At 50.1% G+C, this 27,998-nt stretch overlaps 2 protein-coding genes across 6 annotated transcripts; both read right to left on the reverse strand.

Moving 5' to 3' along the window:
• Positions 1 to 5,472: 5,472 nt before the first annotated feature.
• Ecm1 (extracellular matrix protein 1) lies at positions 5,473 to 11,131 on the reverse strand. 4 transcript variants are annotated; one of them, XM_038311794.2, is made up of 11 exons: positions 10,869 to 11,131; positions 9,676 to 9,738; positions 9,337 to 9,438; positions 9,147 to 9,203; positions 8,973 to 9,053; positions 8,502 to 8,555; positions 7,908 to 8,221; positions 7,267 to 7,641; positions 6,549 to 6,769; positions 6,173 to 6,260; positions 5,473 to 5,797 (listed from the first exon to the last, which is right to left on the reverse strand). In XM_038311794.2, exons 1-11 carry the CDS (start codon positions 10,936 to 10,938, stop codon positions 5,564 to 5,566), a joined length of 1,659 nt encoding a protein of 552 aa, XP_038167722.1. In that variant the 5' UTR covers positions 10,939 to 11,131; the 3' UTR covers positions 5,473 to 5,563. The 4 variants fall into 4 exon arrangements, with proteins under 4 accessions (XP_038167722.1, XP_038167719.1, XP_038167720.1 ...); XM_038311791.2 differs by having other exon boundaries at positions 9,147 to 9,221; positions 10,869 to 11,126; XM_038311792.2 differs by having other exon boundaries at positions 8,502 to 8,552; positions 9,147 to 9,221; positions 10,869 to 11,124.
• Positions 11,132 to 11,461: 330 nt separating this feature from the next.
• Positions 11,462 to 27,537, reverse strand: Tars2 (threonyl-tRNA synthetase 2, mitochondrial). 2 transcript variants are annotated; one of them, XM_038311790.1, is made up of 18 exons: positions 27,370 to 27,537; positions 27,072 to 27,151; positions 24,368 to 24,491; positions 22,816 to 22,940; positions 22,064 to 22,181; positions 21,901 to 21,965; positions 21,600 to 21,678; positions 20,269 to 20,415; positions 19,824 to 19,922; positions 19,221 to 19,438; positions 18,345 to 18,507; positions 17,850 to 17,987; positions 17,602 to 17,679; positions 14,291 to 14,391; positions 14,048 to 14,149; positions 13,834 to 13,906; positions 12,735 to 12,849; positions 11,462 to 11,776 (listed from the first exon to the last, which is right to left on the reverse strand). In XM_038311790.1, the coding sequence occupies exons 1-18, from the start codon at positions 27,448 to 27,450 to the stop codon at positions 11,628 to 11,630; spliced, it is 2,055 nt and encodes a 684-aa protein (XP_038167718.1). In that variant the 5' UTR covers positions 27,451 to 27,537; the 3' UTR covers positions 11,462 to 11,627. The 2 variants fall into 2 exon arrangements, with proteins under 2 accessions (XP_038167718.1, XP_038167717.1); XM_038311789.1 differs by having other exon boundaries at positions 26,955 to 27,151; positions 27,370 to 27,535.
• Positions 27,538 to 27,998: the final 461 nt, after the last annotated feature.

Below are 27,998 nucleotides of genomic sequence, written 5' to 3' on the forward strand. Positions count from 1 at the left end.
GTGGTTTGTTACCTCTTGCTTCTTTGGCAGCTACATGGCGTCTCCGTGACTCTGCCTACCCCCTCTATATCTCTGTTCAGATTTCCTGCCTGGCTTTACTTTGCTAAATCATTGGCTGAAATAGCTTTATCAACCAATAAAAGCAGCACATATACAGAAGAACATCCCACATCATGGCAGAACAGCAATGAACATAAAATATAATTTAAAACTATTTTCTAAAAGTGATTTTATTCCAATTTAAGCATAGATCTCATCTTGAAAGAGACATCTGTGTGCTTAGGGTCATGGAAGCCCCATCCTCTACTTCTACCTAAAAGACCTGGAACTAACTTCTAGTAAATCTAGTGGAGTAGATAATTGTGCCTTAGATGAGCTTACTGAATTAATAATAATTTAATAATTAAAATTAAAGTGTTGCTATCACAACCGGATAGTGCTTTTAAGTGCTTTTTTTGTTTGTTTGTTTGTTTTGTTTTTTGAGACAGGATCTCTCTGTATAACCCAGGCTGTCCCGGAACACACACACACACACACACACACACACACACACATTTTATAAAATTTTAAAATGTAATTTAACTCTTTTATATGTTTTGTCTGTAGGTCTTCATGTCTGTATGTATGTATGTTCACCACATATATACCTGGTATCCATGGAAGTCAGAACAGGGCATAGGATCCCTTGGAACTGGAGTTACAGATTTATAGTGAGCTGCCATGTGGGTGCTGGGAAGAACAGCCAGTGCTCTTAACTGCTGAACCATCTCCTCCCTCCCTCACCCCCCCCTCCATCTTCCAATTCATGGCTCCTTTTGCCTTCACCTCTCCAGTTTATTGTTACAGGCATGGGCTATGGGCTACCAAGTTTGCTTTCCCATGGTTCTTTGAAGAGTCTGAGTTTCCTAGGCTTGCCTTAAACTCACTCCATAGCCCAAGAAGCCTTGAATTCATAATCCTCCTGCCTCAGCCTCCTGAGCACCTGGGACTACAGGTACAGGACACCATGCTGGGCCATTCCCCTTACCTCTTTATTTTTTCTATATCATTAACACAGAATCTGGGGGATTTTTAAGGTGTTGCTAACACCTCTGGGCTGCTTCTCTTCACCAGGTCATCCGTTCCTGTCTGTCACACATTGTCACTTGCCCATTGTGCTGTTTGCTTTTTGTGGAACCTCAATTGAGAGCGTGTCTCAGTCTATCGGCCTGTGGCCCTGTCTGTGGGGTACTCTCTTGATTACTGATTGGTGTGGGAGGGCCCAGCCTACTGTGGGCGGTACCATCCCTGGTGGTCCTGGGTTGAGCAGACCTTGAGAAGCAAGCCAGCAACCTGTGCCAGTTTGTGCCTCTGGTGCCTGCCTTGAGTCCTTTACTGTAGACCTTGGGTTTTAAGCTAAAACAAACCCCTTTCCCCTCAAGTTTACCACAGATTGCCCTGATAAGCAAACAAACGGGAGCAGGACGTCTATCTAGCATAATTTAACTCTCCACGGAGTCTGGATGCTGCTCAGGCCAGGCTCAGGCCAAGTTCATGTCATGGTGGTAGATGGGTCTGTAATCCCAGCACTTTGGCAATTGGGAGGCTGAGACAAGAGCATAGTGAGTTCCCCTCCAGCGTTTTTGTTTTTTGTTCAGTTTTCAGTTTTTGTTTTGTTTGTGGCTGGGTCTATCTACATAGCCCTGGCTGTCCTGGGACTCGATTTCTTAATCAGGCTGGTCTCAGACTCAAAGAGATCTGCCTGCCCTGCGAGAGTAAAGACGTTGCTACTAAGTACCTAACCTCCTTCCAAGGCTGGCCTTGAACCCATGGAGATCCCCCTGCTCTGCCTCCTGAGTGCTGGGATTAAAGGTGTGCACCACCACCTGACTCAGCCTCACTTGGTTTCTTTTGATGTTTTTCTTCTAGTCAGGTTTAGATATTTATTTATTCTTGAGACAGGGGCTCATGTAGTCCTGGCTGTCCTGGAACTTTGTAGAACCAGGCTGGCTTCAAACTTAATAAGATCCACTGGCCTGTGTCTCCCAAGTTTGTGGATTTGAGCTACCACCATCATTTTTGTTTGTTTGTTTGTTTGTTTGGTTTTTGGTTTTTTTGAGACAGGGTTTCTCTGTAGCTTTGGAGCCTGTCCTGGAACTCACTCTGTAGACCAGGCTGGCCTCGAACTCAGAGATCCGCCTGCCTCTGCCTCCTGAGTGCTGGGATTAAAAGTGTGTGCCACCACTGCCTGGCCACCACAATCTTTTTTCTGTTTTAATTGTATGCCACATGTCTGCCACATGTCACAGGTGCTGGTGGAGGGAGTGGGATCCCAGAATCTGTAATTACAGGCAGATGTGAGTTGCCTGAGTCCTGGGAACCAAACTCGGGTTTTCCTGACTGCTAAACCAGCTCTCCAATTCCTTCCAACAAAAATCTAAACTTGTTTACTATTGTTTTTTGGTTTTTTTAAATATTTATTTATTTATTATGTATACAGTTAGCCAGAAGAGGGCACCAGACCTCATCACAGATGGTTGTGAGCCACCATGTGGTTGCTGGGAATTGAACTCAGGACCTTTGGAAGAGCAGGCAATGCTCTTAACCACTGAGCCATCTCTCCAGCCCTTATTATTGATTTTTAATTTTTTTGTTTGTCTTTTTTTTACAGCTGTTTAATGATTTATTTTTATTTTACATGCACTGTTTTGTCTGCATGTATGTCTGTGTGAGGTGTTGGCTCCACTGGAACTAGTTACAGACAACTGTGAGCTGCCATGTAGATGATGGGAATTGAACCCGGATCCTCTGGAGGAGCAAACAGTGCTCTTAACTGCTGAGCCATCTCTCCAGCCCATCTTTTTGTTTTTTTGGGACAGGGTTTCTCTGTATAACAGACCCAGCTGTCCTGGAACTTGCTCTATAGACCAGGCTGGGCTTGAACTCACTGAGATCGTCCTGCCTCTGCTTCCCAAATGCTGGGATTAAAGTCGTACACTACCACCACCCAGCTATTTTTGTAATTTTTAAAAGATTGATAATTCTCTGCGTTTTGTCTGCATGCCTGTATGTGCCTGGGGCTAGCAGAGGCCAGAAGAGGGCTTGGATTCCCTAGAGGGGCAGTTACAGGGTTGTGAGCCACCATGCGGATGCTGGAAATCAACCCAAGTCCTCTTCCTGAGAAGTCAGGGCTCTTAGCCACTGAGCCACCTCTCCAGCCCTTTGTGCTTTAACGGCTCTGTGGAATTCAGCTCTCCTCAGTTAGAAGCTCTGATTCCTGTGTTTCCCACAAACTTAAACTTTTTTCTTTTCTTTTGGCTTTTGGAGACAGGGTTTCTCTGTGTAGTCCTGTTTGTCCTGGAACTCTCTCTGTAGACCAGGCTGGCCTAGAACTCAGAGATCCACCTGCCCATGTCGCCTGAGTGCTAATGTTAAAAGCGTGCGCCACCACCTGGTTTAAATTTTATCTTAATAGTTAATTTTCACATCTAATTGCTGTGAATTTTAATACTTCCCCTTTTTCTTGGTAACCACAACCCATTTGATGCTGTCCAAACTCACTGCCTAGTTACTAATGCTCACAAGGAGCTTGCTTCTTAGCTCCATCTCTGGTTCCTTCTTCCCAGCTGTTTACTATTCTTCCATTTCCCTTCTTCCCTCCCAGCACACTGTGAACCACTGCAGCCAGTGCTGTGCGACTTGGTGCTGTGCTACAGCCCTACAGCCGGGTAAAGACAGCCGGGTCTCGGGATGTGACTTCCGGTCAGAGTACTCCGGACTTCTGCAGATAGGCTGCTGGGGCTCTGGAGCTCCGGACAGGGGCTGGAGTTGGGCGATGAGCTGCGGCCGCCCGCCTATTGGCCCTAGTGCTGACAGGCAGGAAGGATCTGCTAAGTAGTTGCTTAGGAACAACCTCTGACCAAAAAAATAAATAGAAGGCTGTGGCGGGGCAGGAAGCGGCTGGTGTGGGTTGGGTCTTAGCCAGGGTGCATGACCGGTCTTGGTTCACCCTTTTGGCTAGAACTGGAACTCAGAAGTCTGTGTTTCTGGAAAGATGTTCTGCCACCATCCGGGTCACAGAGGAAGCCCTCCCCGGGAGTATTCTTCCATCTCCTGCTTTGAGGTTCAGGGTTCCAGGGCAGCTTCGCAGGCCTTGAAGGTCCCCGTCAGTCACTGCCTTGTCTGATTCACCTCAGGGCTGGAGTTCAACCCCATTGTCTGGGAACATGGTTGCTGACTAGACATCTCCCAAAGCAAATTTGAGCACATCCTCTGCTGGAAACCTCAGTGGCATTGTATCATTCTGGGGGCCACCAAAAAGTAAGGCTCTGGTGTTCGTGCCCTGCCGGAGGCACTCATCCTGCCTGTCTGGAGTGGAAGCTTTGCCACCCGCTGAGATGCTTGCCCAGTGCCACCGGCTGCCTCAGCTCAACCTCACCCCACTCAGGTCTTGACCTGCTCAGAGCAGACTGGCACCCTAACCGCCCTGTACAACACTTGGCACACCTGCAAACAGGTTCTTGGACGGTGAATGACCAGGCAGGGGCTGTGTGTTTTAAACTGTGTATTTCCCAAGTCTGACATGATCATAAATGGGGGGCAAATTGATAATAAGCCAAAGTGGGAACTCTTTTTTGTTGTTGTTTTGTTTTTGGAGACAGAGTTTCTGTGTAACAGCCCTGGTTGTCCTGGAACTTGCTCTGTAGACCAGGACTGCCTCTGCTTCCTGAGTGCTAGGATTAAAGGCGTGCGCCACCACTGCCCAGCACAAAGCAGGAATTCTTTTTTTTTCTTTATTTTTATGGTTTATTTAACTTTTATTTTATGTGCATTGGTGTGAAGGTGTTAGATCCCCTGCAACTGGATCTTCAGACAGTTGTGAGCTGCCATGTGGGTGCTGGGAATTGAACTCAGGACCTCTGGAAGAGCAGTCAGTGCTCTTAACCACTGAGCCATCTCTCCAGCCCCAAAGCAGGAATTCATTGAGCTGGGATCGCTAGCTGAGGTGCTGTTGTGGGTCTGTGAGCCAGTGGGCAGGGGAATCCTTGAGGATCCACATAGCTAGCCGACTGGTTACCTGGGAAGCTTACATGCATACATACATACGCACATACATGCACACCTGCACATTCACAAACACGCACACTCAGAGACCACACAACCTAGGCTGGGGACACAGGGACAGAGCTCAGTGTGATAACGTCATTAGTTGTCAAGACGCTGGTTCCATCCTGAGCACAGCAAGATTAAAATGTCAGCCTGGGCTATGGCTCATCAAGAACATAGATTACATCTTTTTCACCCTCTACCAGGCAGTTAGAGGGGTGATGTTTTTTTCAAATGCTTGATCATGGTCACGATGGGGCAAGAGGACTGCCATTTAGCTCTGGTCCCCCACTGAGGAACACCTCCTGTGCAGTCGGTGGAGGCGGCACAGGGCCAGTCTTAAGGAGCTTAGGAGGGCGTGCTCGTGTGTTAAGGACAGTGAGGATGCCAAATCCAAGAGGCATTTATTGTAATGAGTGTTCAAGGAGGGTGGAGTAGGGTGGGGTTCCCCATCTAATCCTCCGAGGCTCAGGGTGACTCATTTTTCTTCCTTGGACCCAGGGGTGGGGTTGACATTTGTTCCTCCAGTTGGGCCCTGCTCCCCCTGGCTGGTGGCATCCCTAGTGTCTCCGGACACTAACGCCACATTTCTCAGATAGTTGACATTGAAGCAGTTGGCTTGCTCATCCCCAGGAGACAGGTTACAGCAGAGGGCAGGATCTTTCCAGGAGTTCCTTCGGGGACCACAGAGATTCTCGACGAAGGCTAGTTTCTGAAAAAGGAGTGTAAAGCAGAGATAATTGGGTATGGTGAAGTTACAGGTTGGCTTGGGGGCCCTCAGTCCTCCTTTGGACAGCTTCTGCTGCTTGACCACTGGATTTCCTCCGGAGGCCCAGAAGCTGTGCAAGCCTTCCTAGCACAGCAGGATTCCTTGTGACTGACAGATGTGCACATCTGGAAATGCCAGAAGCTTGAGGCCCAGGGCAGGGATAATAGGTCAAGTCGGGAGGGAAGGCGTCTGGAACACCGAGGAGGGTCTAGTCCTCTCACCCTCTGGTTTCCGGGAGCAGGTTTCAGAAACTACAATGAAAGGCCATCTCTACCTCCAGCTCTCTCCCCTCCTCCTCTGTTTCCCAGAGTCACTCACCTCGTCTTCACCGCAGCAGGCCTGTTCTGGAAACGGCAGGTCACAGCAGCGGACAGTCATGTTCTGGATCAGCCCAGGAATCTGTTTACTGATTGGTATGGGAGGGGCAGACTTAGGGTCTTGTGCCGTCCAGAGCACCCAAAGGCTGTGTGGGTGGTGGTTTATGCCCACCCTCCTACTACTTGGGGTGCTGAGGCAGGAGAACTGGCTCTGTTCAAGACCAGCCTTGACCGCAGAGTGAAACTCTTTCAAAATAAATAAACAGCCTTCCCCCAAATGGTACTGGGAGATCATGATTTTGTTTTCCCCAAGGACACCCCAGGAGGGAGGAGGTTTGGACAGACAAGAGGGTTGGGAAGATCTGGGCAAGACTCACTGCTTGGTGAGAACTCTTCCGTTTCCACAGAGATGGCCCATGAGGTTAGGGGTGACTCGGCTGAGGTCAAGAGTCAAGAGATCCCGGTCATAGTTGGGATAGGGAGCCCGTTGGGCGAAGCATTCATCACGGGCAGGGCTAGGAGGGTAGTGGCAACAGGAGTGGGGGTGGGTCTTTATAGCCAGTTCCCGATCACAGTATTCATCCAGGGTGTCCTCCCACTGTGGAGCAGAAGAGATTACGTCAGAGGCCCGATTACCTGGCCCCCTCTCCCCTCCCTACACCTTATCACTATCATCTATGAGATGAGACCCCATGGGCCGAGGGAGAGAGTGAAGAACTGGAGGACCGGGTTATGGCTTTGTGGGCTGGGGAAGGTGCGAGGGAGGAACACAGATGAAGCTCCTAGTTAGCCACTGGAGACGAGCTGCAACAGCAGGTACAGAGGGTCAGCTGAGGCCAGAGCTGGACGGACGGGCGGACGGCAAACAGGTGCATGTGTGGGGTCACGGGTGGATGCGCCCAGGACGGCAGCACGAAGACTCAGAGTGAACAAACTCAGATGACAGACACAGCGATGGACGGACAATCACAAGCGGACGAACGTGGATGTGCTCACGGGGAAGAGCGTGGATGGGCGGCTGTAGAGTCAGCAGTGCAGCTGGGGGGCAGGTGGGCAGGCAGACAAGCTTCCGAGGTGGCTGGGATGCCCACTTACGGCCTTCCATGTGCAGGTGTGGTTGTGGCCCTGGCGGCAGCAGCGCTGGAACTCCATCTCCAGCCGGGTTAGCGCCTGCAGCTGCCTCTGGATGGGGTCAGTAGCTAGGAGGTTGCGTGGCACAGAGCGGAAGCGTCTCAGGAGACAGATGTTTTTGACATTGTCCGGAGTGGGCAACCCCGGGGGGAAAGGCAGCTGGGGCCCTGAGGACATGCCAGTCTGGTGGATGGGGCAAGGCTGGAGCAGGTAGTGTGGCCGCGGAGCTTCCTCTTGGAAGCAAGAGAATCGCTCCTCCCCCCGCTGTCTGCAGCACCGGTGGGGTCGGGTCTTGACAGAGAACTCGGCCTCACAGAACCTGGTCATTGTGTCCTCCCACTACAGTGAGAGGGGTGGGTCAGCCCGGAAACCCGCTGTCCGCATTCCTGCCTCCCTCCCACGCTCCAGGAAAGGACCCCAGGCAGATAAACAAGAAAGCAGCATGGCTGTCCAGTGCTCTTGGGGCACGCTGAGGAGGTCTTTGCGGTAGAGCCAGTGAAAGGAGCCTGGGTCCTCTGTACCCAGGGTGAGGTTCTAGCCCTTCCACACCCCCACACACTCTCTGGAGTTAAGAGACACCCCGGCACCGGCAGTCAAACCCTTACCACAAGCTTCGCGCAGTCCAGACGGTTTGTGGGGTTGCGGCAGCGGCAACAGCGGGAATACCCAGTCTCCAGCAAATTGAGGGACTCTCCTTGTCGACTAAGGTGGGAGTAGCCAGTCTGCGGCAGGTTCCAGGGGCCGTACACCACATGCTGGCGCTCAGGAAGGCAGATCTGGTTGAGATTGTCTGGAGAAGGCCGTCCAGGAGGGAAGCCATCCAGCCGGTGGCCCCAGCCTCCTCTCCGGCCCTGTTGGCAGTGCTGCGGAGGATTGGAAGGCTGGGGTTCTGGAGCGCGCTGGCCCACGAAGGGCTTCTCTGAAATTGGGAAAGCAGCGGGGAGGGAGATGCTAAGGCGGGCTGAGATGGAAGAATTGGAAGACTGTGGGTTGAAAAGGAGGATTGGGAGCATGTGTGGAAACACGAAGCTAGTCCGGGCTTCTTACCTTGACCGGCACTGAAAGGAAAAGGTTACTGCACGGACCTGGCCGCCCAGGCCTGCATTAGGTCCTTCCTGAGGCTCAGGGGCCTGCTCCTCTGCCAGGGTTCTGAGCCTGAGGGCTAATGTGCAGGGGCAGAGGCAATTGCTGTCACTCACCCTCTGTCTGCCTGGACTGGAGCATCTCCTCCTGATGCTGGGCATATGGCTCTACTTGGGTAAAAGATGCATAAGCAAAAGGCTTGTGGGATGGGCACCTCTAGAAAACGGGCACATCCTAGTTCCCATGCACGAAGGAACTCGAGAAGCCAATGAGACACAAGCGCTACTTTGTATCACTTAATCTATAGCTATGGAGTAGTCGTGGTTTCCTTCCTTCCTTCCCCCCTCCTTTTTTAAAGACAGGGCTTCATGCACCCCTGGGTGACCTTGAACTCTGATGGTTAGGCCTCCTCCCAAGTGCTGGGACAACAGGGGAATGCCACAACCAGGTGCTGTGGTGCTGGGGACAAACCCAGCACAAGGCTCAGAGAAGTGAGCAGTGCACGGGGTCACACAGGCCTCAGTGGCAGAGCTGCCCACCCCGTCGGCCTCCAAAGCCCATGCTCTGGATTAAGGGGAGTCACTCACTTTCCTTCTGCTCAATAGGAACTTGGAGAGGGGGCTGATCTTCCTGTAGGGGGATGGCTTCTTGAGGGACAGGGCGACCGACTGCAAGACGGGTGAAGGCACCAGGGTGTGGAGATCAGACAAGCGTCGGCAAGACCACAGTGGGGTGGGGCAGGGGACCAGGAGAGCACTCACCTATACTGTCTCCCAACTTTGGGAGAGTGGGCCACTCTTCCTGGACCGGGATGGCTTCTGGAGAAGGGGGGTGCACTATAGAACGGGCAGTGCGAGCAGTCAGTCCACCCCTCAGGGCCAGACAGTGGGGTGGGGGTCCCTCCTCCCCACCTGGAGAGCAGGAAGCACGAGGGGCTTGTGGTGGCCTTACCTTCCCTCTGTTCCTCAAAGAGAGGGTCAGGCTGAGAGGTTTCAAAGTGGTCCACTCGGAGTCTCCGGGTTTGCGATGGGGAAGGAGGGGCTGCATAGCCAACTGGAGGCAAGAAGGGAGACAGTCAGAACCACAGCTCCTAGACTAGAGGCAAGGGAGAAGAACCACAGCTCCCAGACTAGAGGCAAGGGAGACAGAACCGCAGCTCCCAGACTCATTGTGTGCTTGTTCCCCCAAGTGCATCAGCCGTGCATCCTGAATGCTTCTGTCCTCCGTCCTCAGTGACCGGGAAAGCTACGGAAGTTAGACTTGGTTAGTTCTTGGGCAGAGGGTTCTCACCTTCATGAAGGTGTAGGAACAGGTTCTCTGGCTTCATCTCTTTTTGCTCTGAAGGCTTGAAGGCTGGAGGAAGGAAGAATAAGTCAGAGGCAGTGTTGGGAGGCCCTTTCCTGGTCCTGAGCAAAGGATGGAGAGGCCATAGGGGCCAAGAGTGTAGAAAGACCACTGTGTGATGTCTTCCCCTCTGTCTTCCACACCAACCTTGATGTGAGTTGGGGCCTGAGAAAACCTGAATTTGTATCTAAAGGGAATGTGACATGTGACTGTCCCCCTCCCCACCCCATAGCCATTGTTCTGCTGGTCTCTAGCTTCAGAGGACCCACCTCCCCACCAGCCTCCTCCTATAGGCCTTTGGGTAGGAAGCCCAGCTAAGTGTTTAAATGCCTTCTCCAGTCAATCTCAGATTCTAACTTTAGGTTTCTTTAAAAAGAAATATATCTATATATGGCATATAGATATAATTATATATGATATGTATATTTCTACTATATGGTATATAAAATATACTTTTCTATGTGCAGTGTGTCCCAGTGAGCGTGTGGAGGTCAGAGGACAACTGTGGGAGCCAGTCCTCTCCTTCCATGTGGGTTACTGGGCTCGAATTCAGGTCACCGGCCTTGTTGGCAAGTGCCTTTATGTACTGAGCCACCTCACTGGCTCTCCTTTAGGCTGTGGCTGGACACAAGACACCAGACAAGGGAACAGGACAACGGGTAGGGTTCTGCCAGGTACAGGCTGCATTTACTGACTTCTGAGTCCCCCCCCCCCCATCCAGAGTGAGCATTCCCTTTTGTTTAGACTCCAGAGCAGTGTGGATGTGCTTAGGAGAGGGTGAATGGGCACCCCTAACTGGCCTTCTAGCCAATGAGTCAGAAGGCTCCCCGGGTCAGCAGACTGGTTTTGAGCAGCTTGGGGACCTCTTTTTCTTCCTCACCTGCCTGAGAGCCCTCCTCAGACATCTCCAGGCCCCGCAGCCTGTGCATTCACCTGTCCCATGTTGTCAATCTGACTCCAATTTGTGTTTCTTAGCAACTGTCCCTAGGTATCCCTCTCCTGCTCCAGCCTTCCTGCCTGAAGACTCAGGTGCCCCAGCCCCATGGTGAGCATGCTCACAAAAAGGAAGCTCTGAACCCAACTGCTGATGAGCTGTTTAGTCTGGCTACTAAGCAACTGCTGACCCCACCCCGACTCACCTCCCTCAGAGGCAGCAGAAGCAAGGGCCAAGCAGGCCAAGATCAAGGCTGCTCTGGATATGGTCCCCATCCTGGGGCAAGAACTGGTCACTGGCCACCCAGAAGCTGGTTGTCCCAGGTAGATCTGGACTTGAAGGTCTGGGCCACTTGCTGCCAGCCTGCTGCTACTGCTGCTGTGTACTCCAAGGCCTGCTGTCTCTTTTTATATGGTATCTCCCGCCCTGTTTCCTGCCGTGACTCAGGCCCAGCTGCTCCTCCTCTCACAGCCACTCCTCCCAAAGTCATCCTGGAGCCTCCTCAGAAGACTGGGAATAATGGAGGTGATGGGAGGGAGTCCACACAGGACCCCACAGCTGACGCAGACAATCACAGAGCAACTTGATATCCGAATCCGTAATCTGCGCCTCGGTTTTCCATCTGTAAACTGTCTTTGTAGGGAAGGGGTCTGACAGCCTGGGAATGGGACTGGGAATGGCTGCCTGAGACACTTCCCTGGCTGCTCAGAGGCCTCGGTATCTCTTTTCCTCAGCTCTGGGGCAACAGGAAGACAACACAGAAGACCCTTCCCGCCAGAATGAGATGAAGACACAGCCTTGGCTTCAAGTTTATTTTTATTCTCCCCCCATGCAAGCAGCATTGTGCAGGGTCCTCCAAACCAAGCAGTTCTCAAGAGTCAGGGACGTTCTGGGCTGCCAGTTGGGCTGGGATCTCCCATGATAAGGGACTCTCAGGAGTCTATGCCTCACCAGGGAACAAGACTCAGAACATTTCTTCCGCATTGGGGACCCGGGCGTTCTGTAACTCCAGCAGTCTCTGCACAGACTCGGTCAAGCCTCGCTCCCCAAGCTGCCGGTTGTCTCGAGTGCGTATGTTCACTGTTCTCTTACTCTGCTCTCTCTGGCCGACCACTGCAGGAGGAAACAATTGCAAACCCAGGAAAGCTCACACTATGGGCTATTTCCTTTTACTCTGCAGAAGCTTCAGAATCCTGAATCTTTAGGAAGGGGGAGGTGGGAGCAGAGTCTAGACTCGGCTTAAAGGAGCACGCTCAGTTGTGCTTGCTACGCTGCTGCCTGTCCATTCTGAGGAGATAAGGAAATGGTCCAGGCTCCACTCGACTATCACCACAAGTCAGGACACCAGGGCTGGAGAGTCAAGGAAACAGATGAAGAGCTCACACAAAGGAAAGAAGTGTCTGTGTTGTCTGGGGGGAAGGCACCATACAGGAAAGGGGGGCTGGACTGTGGCATAGCCGGCTCTTAGTGCAGGCAAGGCAACTGGTATGTGATCCCATCAGGCCGTCTGGCTGGGCAGTTTCTGCTTCTTGCCTCCAGAGTCCCAACAGCCAGAGCAACTTCCTTCCTTCCGGCCCTTCTCGTGCCCTAGAGCTGCCCCCCCACAACAAACACGGCCAATCCATTAGAGCTTTGGGTGGTTTTGGTGTTAGGATCAAACTCATGCTCTGGCAGAGCTACAAGCCCAGCTCTTTGTTACTGAAAATCTTGATATATATACGCATACATATACACATACATATATGTACATATACATATGTACATACATGTATATATAGCTCAAACTTTTGATCCTCCCGCATGCACCTCCCAAATCCTGGACTGCAGGCGAGCTTCATCTTAGCTCTCAGCTTCCCTTTCTCTCGCTGTTGGCTTGGTTGGGTTAATGAGAAGAACGCTGTTCTGAGATGGAAGAGGTTGTGAGAAGGAGCAGGGGAGGCAGATTAGTCAGGCTTCTACCCGGCCTAGGTAATGAGCCCAATTAATCCAATGTACACAAAGCCAAACAATAGATTTAATACAGAGAATGCAGAGCCTGGGGCTCTGAGCGCCAAAGCTAACCCTCTCTTACCAAACTGAAAATTGTAGTGGGCAAGCTGGGCCCGGCGGACTCTCCTGCTGAGGGTCAGTCCGGAGTCGGCATCAAGGTCGCCGACAAGCCCTGCAGCCTGTAGGGCCTGCTGCACCTGGGACATGGGATGGAGGTGTGGGGATAAGTAAACTTTTTCCTTTTTCTTTTTTTTGAGACAGGGTTTCTCATTCTAACCCTGGCTATCCTGGAACTCACTTTGTAGATCAGACTGGTCTTGAACTCACCTGCCTCTGCCTCCGGAGGGTTGGGATTAAAGGCATGTGCCACCATCGCCCTGCTAGTGATGAGTCAATTTCAATGGAAGCTTGAGCTAAGACACTCGGTCGCCTGTCTTCCCCCCCCCCCCCCCATGCTCTCTGGCGTTTGCTGACTCCCTGCCTCTTCTGAGACACTGAGGCCTCCTTCCCATCCCCAACCTGAAACTTCTCTGTATGCTTCTCCTTGCAAGATCCCTGATTAGTCTCAGGCTCTGTGTGCTGCTGCTGTCAGGCACCCACCTTCCCACCAGCTGTTTAACTCTAGTATTTCCCTGTTATTAGTTTTCTTAAAAGACGACGTCATGCAGCCTGGGTTATGAACCTGTGCTTTTTGATGCTCTGGTGTCCACCTCCTAGGTGGCAGGATGGCAGGCATGTGCCTGACTCATCTGGTGCTGGGACCTGAACCCACTGCTTTGTGCATTCTAGGTAAATATGCTACCAGCTGGACTATATCCCTAGGCCCCACCTACTAGGTGTCACTAGTAAGCCCAGGCTGGACTCCCGCCTCAGCTTCCTAAGTACTGGTTCTGTAGGTGCTGTTACAATGCCCATCAGTTCTCTCTGGAAAGGAAAACTAAACCACCATTTCGATAAACCCACGTGTGTGCTCTGTTGGCAATGTTGAGCATCTATTAGTCAGCTTTCACACATCCCCACAAGGCAGGGACTGATCTCGTTTCTGAGACAGAGAATGTTCAGCACACAGGACAGCTGCCACTCAGGCCCTTCCCCCATCCTGCAGGGCCTCTCTTCTCTAAGGACACATGTCAAACGCCCTTCTGTTCCTGTTTTTGCTCTTCCCCTTGCCACCAACTCACCTGCTTAGCATATTCCTCTTGCTCTGTTCCCACAGGGATGACCACCACCTGGAGCGGGGACAGCCACAGAGGCCTGTTGGGAAGAAAGAGGAGGAAATTATTCAGGTGTAGCTGCAGGGAGATCTGAGAAGGAAACAGGCAGGATAAGGTCAGAAACTAAGGCTCGAACTGTGAGGCTGGACAGGAGGACGGAAATCTGGTGCTGATGACTCACCATTTCCCCCCATAGCTTTCTGCCAGCACGCCCAACATCCTTTCCACAGAACCAAGTACTGCTCGGTGAATCAGGACCGGATGCTCCAGGGCCCCTGCCCGCCTTGGAAGGAAAATGGAAGTGAGAGGAATGGGGCAGCACCACAAACTGAGCCCTACATCGCCTTCCAGTTATCAAGACACATCTCTGGTGGGGTGGGGTGTGCAGGGTTGGACTGGCTCAGGCTGAGACAGGGTTCTATACCCCTTGTACTGTAGGTTGAATCTCAGTGGCAGCTGGAAGTCAAGCTGGATCGTTCCACATTGATGGGGCCGCCCCAGGGCATCGTGGAGGCGCACATCAATCTAAAGAGAGGGGAGTGTGAGAGAAATCAGGTCCAACAACTGCCATTACCTTCAACAGCCAACACTTCTACCACCCACGTCACGGACTACTCCTCCACTCCTCTTAATCCCCTGAATTCTTCACTGCAGAGAACTCTACACCACATCCCATCACTTCCCTCAAGGCTGCACCTGAGTCTCCCGCTCAGTCTGGCTACTTGTGCAGCTGATACTCCTGTCCTCTTTCCCACCCACAGGCTCAGCCCATTCACCGCTCCACTCAGCTGCAGGAGTTCTAGTTCATTTCCGCTCTTTTGCTGTCAGATGTGGCAATCTCACCTATTTTCCTTAAGCCCTGCAGAACTGCTCAGTGCCCTTTAACATGTCACGTGCTGAGGCAGAGGTTGATGCCACTATGGAAATCAGTTTCAAGAGTCAATGAGTCCCCTGCAATCTCTTGGCTGCTCTGGTCATTATTTCGTCTTGTTCTACTTAATGATTTTCAAATTCTTTCCTCTCTTGGTCATAACTTTTATTTTCTTCTTTTTTTTTTTTTGAGACAGGGTTTCTCTGCATAGTCTTGGACGTCCTGGAACTCCGTCTAAAGACCAGTCTGGCCTCAAACTCACAGAAACCCTCCTGCCTCTGCCTCCCGGGTGCTGAGATTAAGGCCTGCGCCACCACCACCAGGCTTTTTTGTGTGTGTAACTTATGTGTGTGTGCCTGTGCATACATGTGCACAGGGCTAGAGAAGCTTATCCTGTGTCTTCTACTGTCTCAGGCCTTATTCTCTTGAGGCAGGAAAATGGTTAATATCAACTGTCAACTTGACAAGACCTAGACTCACCTAGGAAATAGGTCTCTGAACATGTTTGTAGGGGATTCTCTCGCTTAGGTTAACTTGTGTGGGGCCATTCCCTTTGAGGAAGTCCTGGATTATTCAGTTAAGCACTGGGTCCATCCATTGCTGACTGTGGGGGCAGCGAGACCAGCTGCCGCACTGGGACTGTACCCAAACTGGGGGCCAGAATAGACCCTTTCTCCCTTAGGTTGTTTTGTCAAGAGCATCTGGTCACAGACAGCAGCAGGAAATGAACCTACAACAGGCAGGATCTCTCCCTGAACCTGGAGATTTCCTCCCACCTGGGCTGGTAGCTAGCAAGTCCCAGTAAGGGGCACTGGGGTGAGGGGCACTTGTGAGATCACAGCTAGCTTACGTGTGTGCTGGGTTCCAAGCTCAGGTTTTCATGACTTAACTCAGAACCATCTCTCTAGCCCCCTATTCATTCATGCATGCATGCATTCATTCATTCATTCATTCATTCATTTGGTTTTTCAAGACAGGGTTTCTCTGTGTAGCTTTGGAGACTGTCCTGGAACTTGCTCTGCAGACAAGGCTGGCCTTGAACTCAGAGATCTGCCTGCCTCTGCCTCTCAAGATTAAAGTGCTTGGGTTAAGGCAAGCAGCACGCCACCACATCAGGCCACCAACTTTGACTTTTAAAGAGCTAATCTTTTTTCCCTAGTATTTTGAGACGAGGTTTTGTTATATGACTCGGGCTGGCTTTAAACTCTAGATGTTCTTATCTTCGTCTCCTGAGTGCTGGGGTTATAGGTGTGTACCAACATTATTCAGTATTTTTTTTTTATAAATTTTTTTACATTTATTTACTTGGTGTGTATGTGTATGGGATAAGAATGTAGAAGGCAGAGGACAACTTTTGGGAATTGGTTCTTGCCCCCACTACGCAGGTTCCAAAGACAAGGTGTCACTGTGTACCCCTCGCTAGCCTGAAACTCACCACGTAGACCAGGCTGGCCTTGAACTCATAGAGATCCACCTGCTTCTGCCTCCTGAGTGCTGGGATTAAAGGTGTGTACCACCATTGCTCAACTTAAGGTAAACCTTCAAAATAAAAATTTTAGACCATTTTATTTTTATTTATGTGAATGCATGTTTTACCTGCATGTATATATGTGCACCACATGTATGGCTGGTGCCCGCAGAGGTCAGAAATGGTGTATGGCTGTGAGTCAACAAATAGGTGAACAATAGAGAACTCAGGTCCTCTGCAAAAGCAGCGGGTGCTCTGCTGAGCAGTCTCTCCAATCCCCAGAAATAAACAAATCTTTAAAAAGAACAATACAGGCTGGAGAGATGGCTCAGAGGTTAAGAGCATTGCCTGCTCTTTCAAAGGTCCTGAGTTCAATTCCCAGCAACCATATGGTGGCTCACAACTATCTATACTGAGGTCTGGTGCCCTCATCTGGCCTGCAGGCATACACACAGACAGAATATTGTATACATAATAAATAAATATTTTAAAAGAACAATACAAACAAAAAACTGTAAAAACAAAATAAAACCAAACAAACCCAGCAGCCAAGCTGGGTGTAGTGGAGCACACCGGTAATCCTAGCACCTGGGAGGCAGAGGCAGGATGGATCTCTGAGCTCGGGGCAGCCTGGTCTACAGAGTGAGTTCCAGGACAACTAGAGCTACACAGAGAAAACCTGTCTTAAAAAACTAAAAATAAATGAAGTTCCAGACCAATCTGTGTTCACAGCCTGAGAAACCCAAGGAAACAAGCAGGCGTCACATCCAACAAGGCGACCTTAGGGCCCTGCCTCTTTTTCTTGCGCTGTTGGGGATCAAATCCAGAGCCTGTGCAACTTGTCAAGTTATTCTACCACTGAGCCTTATTTCTATCATCCTGGTTTTGGGGTGAGGTCTTTGTTTGCTACCCTGACTGGCCTCACATCCCAGGGCTTATGTGATCCTTTTTGAACCTCCCAAGTACCTACAATTATAGCCTAGTGCCCATAGTAGGCTCCTAACAGCCTTTTGGCCCAATTCAGCCAACACACACCACAGCCTTTTGGCCCTATACTTTCATCTCTTCTAACTTGCTCTGTGGGTTCTTACCCCATCCTCCTACCTAGAGGCCTATGCCATTCCCTCCCGAGACCCAGTTCCTGCAGGAGGCTTCCCTAGACTGAGTACTGCTACACCCGCTGCGCTCCCATGGTGCTCCACAGCAGGGCTCCACTGGGCTGACAGAGCCAATTCACCTAGCTCAGCCTTCGGGAAGCCTGAAGCTCCACAGGGCAGACATGCACTGGTTTGTTTTTTTTTAATAGCCTACACAAGTTTTAAAGCAGTTCTGTGTAGATACAACTTAATTAAAGAAGACAGACTAAATACAACTCCTAAGTGTGGTTCCAGCTTGCCTTAGGCCCATAGAAAGCACCATCTCCAGGGTTAAGGTCCCAGGGTTCTCCAAATTCCTCCAAGGCTTGTTGTAGGACCTTAGAGGGAGCAAAATGAGAGGAGAATGAAGGAGACATCAGCAAGATAACCTGCTGGCCCATGAAAATTGACACCCAGAGCTCATGCCTTTCTCTGAAGACCTGGGCTACTCCACCCCCGCCCCACGACAGACTGGCTTATCTGCTTTATTTCCCTTTCTCCCACTCACCTGCTCAGCCTGGTCCCATAGGCGAGGTTCTCCTAGGAAGCCAGATGGCCGGGTAGATAAAGCCAGGTGGAAGGAAAAACCAAGAACGGCATAAACAGATCGGAGAAAATCAAGGCACCCTCGGATCTCTGCTTCTAGCTAGAGACAGGAAGTCAGGATGTCAGCTAGATGCCAGCTAGAAATCTGAGGTGATAGGTAGTTTTGGGGAAAACAGGGCGGGGGTGGGGTAGTGGTGGTGAACTGGGTCCAGAGGGATAGCTATACTACAGTATAAAAAAGGCACCTGAAGCCTATGGATGCAGCTCGGTTGGTCTAATGCCAGGCTAACATGCATGAAGCCCTGGGTTTGATTTCTAGCACTGTATAAACCATGCATGGTGGCATACACCAGCAATCCCAGCACTCAAATGAAGATCATTCTTGGCTACATAGTACTTTTGAGGCTACATAAAAAGGCAGAGGAAGTTAACACATTTGAAGAACAAGGAAAGTCACCTGATCTGGTGCACAGAAGATGTGAGCATCATCCTGTTGGAAGCGCCACAGCCGTGTTAATCCTCCCAGACCGCCAGAGGCCTCAGCACGATGCAAGACTCCAAAATCAGCCAGTCGCACAGGTAGTTCCCGCCAGGATCTGGGCCGGTGGGCGAACATGAGGCTGAGGTTGGGATGGGAAAGAGTTAGTGCCAAAGCGAAAAGGAGCCGTGGCTAACTGTCCCTTTTCCTACTAGACTCATTTTTTTGAGACAAGGTCTTAGTATGCAGCCCTGGCTGGCCTAGAACTTGCTGTGTGGTGTAAAACGGCCTTCAACCATGCTCATTCTGCCTTTGCCTCTCCAGTTCTGAGACTGCTGCTGTTGTCTACAGTGCTCACACTTCCCTCTGCACACTCTCCCACTGGATCCTGACAATCCTATCTTGAGTGTCTGGTCAAAAGCCACATTTCGGCAGGGCATGGCGGTGCATGCCTTAATACCACCAAGCAGAGACAAGCGGGTCTGGTCTCTTAAGTGTGAGGACAGCCTGGTCTATGTAGTGAGTCTGGGGCCAGCCAGGGCTGCACAGTCAGACCCTGTCTAGAAGAAGAAGAAAAAAAGTTAAACTCTCAGTCACATAAGAACAGGCATCATTTACTGTGTCCATATTCTGTGATGGGTACAGAGTCTCAATATTGCCTAATGAAACACAGGCCCAAGAAATGGAATAATTTCCCAAAATGCACTCAGGTAAATACTGAATCTGCCTGTAGTAGATTCAAGACCCAAATTAGATGCCCCAATATTCTTTCCAAGGTACTTTATATTACTTTACATTTTTGTGACCTGATATCCCAGTCCCTGGAGGAGCCAGGCTTCCTGGCTCCCAACTCACCAGTGTGCAGGGCAATTCATGGGCTTGAGAGCAAGTGTGTCTTTGGGACACCTGGCAGGGTGGCCACTCTGAGAGCTGTCGGGACCAGTAGTGCCTGGGGGCTTCAGGGAAAACATGTCTGCCCTATAATGCTCCCAATGGCCTGACTGTTCCCAGAGTTTTGTAGAAAACAGCGTGGGAGTTTTCACCTCTGAGAAACCACGACGGGCGTACTCGGCCTGAAAAAGTGAACACAGACACCAAAAGTCAGTGTTACTGGGAGGAGAGGAAACAAGGGCTTTGTGATTCTCTCGGGGACTCAGACCATGCTGGCCACAGCCACAGCGATTAAACACCATGCAGACCCTTTAAGCTGCTTCACTGCAGAGCACACAACAGTAATACTTTGTTCAAAGTCAGCAGACAGAACGTTACAGGGTTTACGCTCTTTTCCTTTGACACAGGATCTTGCTATGCGACCTAGGCTGTCCTCAAACTCATGATCCTCTGCTTAGTCTCTGTCCAGGACTACAGGCACATGCCACCATGCCTGAGCCAAACTCAAAGACCTTGGCTTCCTCTAGGCCCCACAATGGCTTTCGTCTGCACATGTGCCCTGCTTACCCTGATGAAAGCCACCAGGGCATTATAGACTCTTGTCCCGCGTGGCAGGAAAAAGCAGCTCCCAGGGCTCAGTTCATGGAAGAAGAAGAGCTCCTGTTCCTAGGGAAAGGATATTACCTGTCACTCAAAGAGGGGAGGGCTTTGGAACTGAAGAAGCAAATGACAGAGCTGCTCCCTGCACTGACTGAATCTTTGGGAAATTCACAATCACATTCTTTGGTCAGGTGTGGTTGTTTGAGTCTGTAATCCCAGGACTTGGGATGTAAGAGGCAGGGGGGTTAGGAGTTTAGGTCATTCTTGGTTACAGCGGGAGGCCAGCGAGGCTACATGAGATCGTCTAGAGAAATAAAAACTGAGACAAAAGTCAAGACGAAACAACACAAAGCTCACATCACATCCTTCACCTTGCCCCGCCACCATCCTCCCGCTCTTCGGTGCTCTGTACCTTCCCGATGCGTCTGTGGTCTCTCAGCTCTGCTTCCTCCCTCCAGGCTTCCCAGCTCCTCAGTAACTCTGCCTTGGGGAAAGAAATTCCCGACACTCTCTGCAGCGTCTCTGGAGCGCCTGAGGACTTCCACACGGCTGAGGAGTTCTGTGAGAGGCAGAGGATATCAGAAAGAAGATGAAAAGGACCGGAGACACCGACCTTCTGTCAAATCTCTGATGCTCTTGGGTCAGAGGTGACCACCTGAAGACCAGTTCACCTCTGCGTGCTTTTCTTCCATCAGCACCAGCAGGATGGCTTCTCCATCCTTTGGTTACTGGGATCGTATCTTCTATGCATCCTGGTCAGCTGCAATCTCACACAGCATTTCTTGTCTACATTCTCACTGCCCCACCAGCGCCTCAGAGTCAGCTCCCCCTCCTAATAATGACAGCTTAGGAGAAAAACTAAACTGTGGCCAAATGTCCTTATCAATACTCCAGACATCCGTTAAAGAAGTCGGACTTCCACACCCATCTACGCCTAGCCGTGTGGAATTCAAATGCCCCTGCTTGTGCTTCAACAGTGTTAATAAGAACCTTTGCTGTTGTTTTTAACACAGGGCCTCAGGTAGTCAAAGGTGACCCCAGATGTGATGTAACACTCAAGGAGAACTCTGAATTCCTAATCTTACTGCCTCCATTTCCCAAGTGCTGGGATCACAGGCATGTATTGCATGTCTGGCTTGAAAGAACCAACAATGTATAGCCTTTTTCTTAAACACTCTCCTGAGCTAGCTGACTTTGTTTCTACGGTGTGGCTTTACCAGTGGTACAGGAATAGTCAGTCTCATTTCATAGATAGGAGCAACAGGTAAAGAGATGTGGCTGAAGCCACACACCTCACTAGTAGTAGAATAAGATCATGTACACGGCTAAGTTTTCAGTAGGTTTTTTTCTACACCATCTGCCTGTCCCTTGCTACGTTCCACCCCATGCAGCACCACGACGTGTAGGAACAGCACTTCATGGAATGCCCTTGTCTTGGGTGACCTCCCTGGTATCTGTCAAACAGAAGCACCTGTTCTCCTGGACATGGTCCTTCTCAACACATGCCTTCCTCATGTGTCCCCGTCATGATCTTGCTTCATTTCCCTTAATCCAGACCCAGACTAGGGAGTCTAAATTGAATTCTGGACCCTGCCATGAAACCTTGAGATTCCAGAATGGGGGAACCCGTCTTCCTCCTAAATTTCCCCATAGCCATCAATCAGAGACGGGGCAGAGGGCTTTCTTTCGGCTCTGCAGCGCTCTCCCGAGAGAGCAGAGCATCTAATCACACCGTCAGCTCACCGCCAGCAGCTTCAGAGCTCCAATCTGTCCAGTGTGCCGCAGATGGGGGCCCCGGCAAAGATCCACCGACATGCCACACCTGAGACAAAGAGGCCTCTTAGTGCTTTCCAAGGTTCTCCTCTTTAGTTTAGTCCTGTTTAGCATCAACTGACAGAAGAGGTGTTGATACAGAGGCTGTTTTGCCAACAGAGAAATGACAGATAAAAGCAAATTCCTCTTCCCACTTCTTTTTCTAGAGCAATACAGATCATCTGCCACCACCCTTCCTTTCGTCCAGTCCTCTGCTCCTGACAAGGCTCACCCATACACTGTGGCTGTTGGGCCTGTCACCTTTTCCTCGATCAGATGAAGCTTGAAGTGGTTATCCTAGATGAAGACAGAAAGGAGTGCCGAGCTACAAGTGCATCCTGGAGCCATCCTTTCCTTCTAGTCTCACCCAGCTCCTCTCCTCACTGCCAACTCACCTTGAAGAGCTGCCGAAGCTGATCCTGAGAAGCCTCTAGCCTCCGGAACGGCTGTGCTGCAGCTATGATCTCCTGGCAAATCCGTTCTAAAAGGGGCAACTCTGAGCTCCGGACTGTCCTGGAAAAGGGAATTGTTGACTTGCTTCTTCAGAGACAACCCCTGAGTCATGACACATTAGCTAAGAAGTAAAGTTCTGCGCTTTGACAAAGAAACCTATAATTAACTGGCAAAGACAAACTCAGAAAAAACAAATCGGAAATTATGTATAGTTTTTGTTTGTTGGATTGTTTTTCAAGACAGGGTTTCTCTTTGTGGCCCTGGCTATCTTGGAACTCAGGCTTGAACTCATAGAGATCTGCCTGCCTCTGCCTCCTGAGTGCTGGGATCAAAGGCCTGCACCAGAACAACAGCATAGATTTTTGTGTGTGTGTGTGCATGGTGCTGAGGATTGAACCCAGGTCCGTGATCATGCTAGGCAAGCACTCTACAGGCAACAGGAAGATCATGAGTTCAAGACCAGCCTGGACTACAAAATGAGAAAGGGGGAGAGAAGGGGCAGAAAGAGAGTGTGTGCTGAAGGAAGGAAAGCTGGAGGAATGAGACCACAATAGTAATAAACTCGCACGGACTGGAAGAGGGGGGTTCCGGCAGAGTTAGAAGACGAACCTGCTGGAGCTTCTCCTCGAAACTGCACTTGCTCTGAGATCCCGGAAACCACCCCAGAATCAATCCCCTTCCTTGGACGGCTCACCTCTCTTTTCCCAGGAAGAAATCATGGTAAAAACCAGATTCTGTACTTGGACCTCGGCAGAGAACAGCACCCAGTTGTTGCTCAGCTGCTGCGCCCAGAACGTGAGCACTGGAGTGCCAGAATACCTGGAGGGACAGGACCAAAACAAGCTCGGCACCTGCTTGCTAAGTCCCGGCTCTGCTGCCTTCCTCAGAGCTGGCTGAGAAGCTGCAGCACTTGTCCTAAGACTGCCTGCTGCAAAATGGAGAGTCCAGGGTTCTGAGAGTGACTTCTGCACAGTAAACAGTTGTCTAAAGGGGGTGGAGAGACGCTCCAATGCTCAAGGACGCTGTGCCTGCAGGTGACCCAGATTCGGGTCCCAGCGCCCAGTCACCTGTAACTCCGACTTCAGAGGATCTGACACCCTCTTCTAGACTCCATGGGCACCAGGCACATAGGTAGACATGTACAAACACGCAGGCATTGACAGGTATACAAATAAAATCTTTAAATAAAGCAGAGAGCCAATGTCATCTCTTCTGCTGCTGAGTGGAAGTGCGGGTCCACCCTCCACATCTTCAGTGTTTTCTGGGCCAGGGGCACAGAAGCAGAGGCACTGGCCTTCTTTGCTGCTCCTGTGAGCCTTAGAGCTTCGTGATATACTACTTAGAAAGAATGTGGCTCCTAACTGGCTGTGCTGGCACATGTACACAGAGAGCTATGGCTGGAGGCTGAACTTGGGCTACAAGTTAAGACACCATCTTAAAAACAGTCACCACCACCACCAAAGAGCAGTTCCTTAAGTTCTGGCTTGGCTACTGCTGTTATTGTTGCTTGTGTGTCGCTACGATCCAGGACTTCATCCATTCGCCATCTGCAACTTCTGCTTTGCCTTTTAGTGCCATTTTTTCTCGTCCAGAAATCTAGAGTGATGGAAATACTCTTGGATTTGTTCACTGTCCACATGTGGATGACAAAAGAAAAAACGTTTTTCTGGATTCTAGTAAACAAGCTCTGTGATACCTGAGCTGACATGAAATGAACAAAGCAGAAGGCCCTAGGTTTTGTGCTCAGTCATGGAAACCTATGAGAACTGAGCACACATCATGGGTGACTTGCACTGTGTGTACTCAAGAATTGCAGAGGTTGAAAAGGCATGCTACCCTTCTGCTTCTCAGCTCATTCTCTCTCTTTCACTAGCATACAAGCTGTTTGCTCAATAGAAGAATGCTAAGTAAATGCCTTGATCAATGCTTCCAGCTTTGATCAGATGGTGATTATAGTCTGTGGTATGTCTCCTCAGTTGCAACCTGAGAAACTGAGGCAAAAAAAATTATAATTTCGCCAGGTGGTGGTGGCGCAGGCCTTTAATCCCAGCACTGGGGAGGCAGAAGCAGGTGGATCTCTGTGAGTTCGAGGTTAGCCTGCTCTACAGAGTGAGTTCCAGGACAGTCAAGGTTACACAGAGAAACTCTGTCCCGAAAAACCAAAATACATAAATAAAAATTAGAATTTCCAGTTTAAAGATCGTTTAGCTAATTAGGTTCTGTTCTTGTTATATGGAAGAACTTACTGCTTTGCCTTCTGGGGAATCAAACGTCAGGAATCTGAGGTGGCAGTCTGTCTCCAGGGGCCGCTCCAGGTCATAGAGCTCACCGTCCACTTCAGCAGCCACAGCGGTGTTGGCCAGGGTGGAGCTGCAGCAGGCGAGGGCAGGAGCGACAGAGAGCAGTGAAGGTCACAGCCCACAAGGACAAGAGGCAGGCATCCCAGGGGCTCTATGTCTGTCAAGTGGAAATTAGCTTCCAGAACAATAAAACTTACTATTCCTTTGCTCAATGGATAACAGAAGGACGGAGACTCTGAAACTATAAAGATAAATTATCAAGGACCCCTCGCCCCCTTTTATTTATTTATTTATTTATTTATTTATTTTGGTTTTTCGAGACAGGGTTTCTCTGTAGCTTTGGAGCCTGTCCTGGAACTAGCTCTTGTAGACCAGGCTGGTCTTGAACTCACAGAGATCCGCCTGCCTCTGCCTCCCGAGTGCTGGGATTAAAGGCCCTCGCCCCCTTTTAAAGATAGGGCTTGTAATATGGTCCAGGCTGGCCTTGAATTCTGAATCTTTTTTTTTGGTTTTTTGAGACAGGGTTTCCCTGTAGTTTCTACAGCCTGTCCTGGAACTAGCTCTTGTAGACCAGGCTGGCCTCAAACTCAGAGATCCGCCTGCCTCTGCCTCCCGAGTGCTGGGATTAAAGGTGTGCGCCACCACCACTCGGCGAATTCTGAATCTTTTGTCTCCACTTTCTAAATGTGAAGATTATAGGCCTCTACCACCATATTTGGGAAGAAAGGCTATTCAGGTATAGTGGCTCACACCTGCAATCCAGCACTTGGGAGTGCTTAAGCAGGAAGATTTTCATAAACTCAAGGCCAGCCAAGACTACAGTAAACACGGTCCTCTGAGTCACCATGAGGTGTGGCTGGGTCTCACCGCTCTTCTGTAACCAGTAAGTATGCTTTTTCTGATTTCCACAACTCAGCAGCCTGGCCTTGCCCCTTCTCTCTCCTCATTCTTTTCAGGCAGCTGCTAAGATTTACAGCTTGACTGCCCTGCAGGTAGGTTCTCTCTCTCTCTCTCTTTCTCTCTCTCTTTCTCTCTCTCTCTCTCTCTCTCTCTCTCTCTTCCTTTTGGTTTTTCTTTTTTAAAAATATTTATTTATTGATTTATTGATTATGTATACAATATTCTGTCTGTGTGTATGCCTGAAGGCCAGAAGAGGGCACCAGACCTCACTACAGATGGTTGTGAGCCACCATGTGGTTGCTGGGAATTGAACTCAGGACCTTTGGAAGAGCAGGCAGTGCTCTTAACCGCTGAGCCATCTCTCCAGCCCCTCCTTTTGGTTTTTCAAGACAGGGTTTCTCTGTTTAGCTTTGGTGCCTGTCCTGAAACTAGCTCTTGTAGACCAGGCTGGCCTCGAACTCACAGAGATCCACCTGCCTATGCCTCCCAAGTGCTGGAATTAAAGGCGTGCGCCACCACCGTCTGGCTTTATTCATATTTTGAGCCAGGATTTCTCTGCATAGTCTTGGCTGTCCTGGAACTCACTCAGTAGACCAGACTGACCTCAAACTCACAGAGATCCACGTGCCTCTGCCTCCCAAGTGCTGGGATTAAAGAACTGTGCCACCACTGCCAGGTGGGAAGTTTTTTTTCTTTAAGTCAAATAAAACTGTCCTTGAATTTGGAAAAAAAAAAAGCATGGGTAGAAGACCTAACTCAGTCTGTAGAAAGCTTGCTTAGCATGCAAACAGACCTGGGTTTGATCCCCAGTCTTCTATTAACTAGAAATGGTGGTGCACACCTATAATCTCAGAACTCAGGAGGCAGAAGAGTCGAGATAGCTCAGACGTGGAGCCTGAGCATGTCTGTAAGGGGGTAAGGGTGCTTATTGTCAAGTCTGATGAAAGGAAGAACTTCCTCTCGAAAGTTGTTCTTTAACCTTCAATGTGCACTGGGTCATGCATGTGTGTGGGCATGCACGGGCACACATGTGCAAGCACGAGGACAGGGAAACATACTAAACACAAAAAAATAAATTCTTTAAGAAAAAATTTTGGAGACAGGCTCTCTCTACACAGCCTAGGTTGCCTGGAACTCATGGTATCCAGCAGGCTGGCCTTGAATTCAAAGACCCACCTGCCCCGTGGGTGCTGGGATTAAAGGTGCGCACCACCACATCCAACAATTTTTTTCTTTTAAAAGATGCTTCTTTGTGTGTGTGTGTGTGTGTGTGTGTGTGTGTGTATGTATTCTTCCCTGGAAGCCATTAACGTTTTTAGAAACAGAGACTCTCATTGGCAAAGGAGCTCCCCCAGCAGGGTAGGCTGCTGGCCAGACAGTACAGGAATCTGTTGGGATTACAAGAACATGTCACCACATCCACCCTTTTTATTTTTAAGCTTAAAATTCTATTTCATTTATTTATTGGGGGTACTACAGGTCCTTATGCTTGACAATCACTTAGATGTCTTGACCTCCTCTCCCTGACCATTGATAGGAAACAAAGAAAAAAAATGTTTTCTTTTCCTGAGCAGGTGCAGAGAAAATAATGGACAGAAAAAATAATTTTTGTAAGTATAGGATGGCTTGATACCTGATCTGCTGGGCTAGTTGGTAAGGGGTTGTGTTCCACGCAACAGCATCTACCTTCTGGCCTTCAGGAAGTGATATCTTAATAGCCCGGGGTTTCTTCTGTGTCGCACTTGCTAACCTTTTCACCTGAGCGGCCCATAGCTCCTCAAAGAGGGCAAATCGCTCTGCCAACCAATGGGGAGGAGTCAGAACAGAGGCCTGAGGAGAAAGGTACAAATTAGGAGGTTATTTCTGGCCGTATTTCCACTACTCCGCAAAGGGGGTGGTGGAGGTTGTGGATGTTTAAGTTCACAGTAGGAGTCAGGTTGGAGGTTCAAGAGGACCGCACATTTCAGAGTGGGGCAGCAGGGTATGGGGAGGCTGGACAGCCTGCACTTTGGACTCTGCTAGGCTGAACGGTTAGGAGCTTTGCGTACCTCATGCACTGTGTGCAGCTCGCAGCCGCGGAACCCCGGCAGCGGGAGCCCGAGCCGGCGCCACCTCAGACAGAGAGCCATGCTGCCTCAAGTCGGTGCTTCCATGCTCAGATCACCGCTTCTTTCTCACCAGAGTCCTCATTGGCGTCTGAGCCAACAATATCCCCTCCTATTGGATAAAGTAGCCGCCACTCGGTCAGGTGCCACCCCCAGGATATCCGCCGAGGCACGTCCCACACTGCAGCAGTCGTTCCGGGAAAGGTTCCGGTTGACGGGAAAGTGGAAGCCGGGGCACATACCTGGTGCCCAAAGTGACAGGAAGGTGCCCAACTTTTAGGACACGGGCAGACCTCCTGAGAGCAAGAATGAAAGAAAAACAGGAGTGAAAATTAGTCATTTTTCCTTGAATCATAAAATTTTAAACATCCTTAAAGCAGGAAGGAAACAAGAGTACAGACACTGGAATTAAAACATCTAGTGTAAATCCTGGATCTGGTACTAAGTAGTTTTTGGTGAACTGTTTCTGTAATCTCGATTTTCTCATCTATAAAGCTAGAAGAAAAATATCCGGCCCAGCTGGGTGGTGGCGGCACACTCCTTTGAGGACAGCCTGGTCTACAAAGCGAGTT

Source organism: Arvicola amphibius, chromosome 14, assembly GCF_903992535.2.
Source record: "Arvicola amphibius chromosome 14, mArvAmp1.2, whole genome shotgun sequence".
In the NCBI taxonomy this organism is placed as follows: domain Eukaryota; kingdom Metazoa; phylum Chordata; class Mammalia; order Rodentia; family Cricetidae; genus Arvicola; species Arvicola amphibius.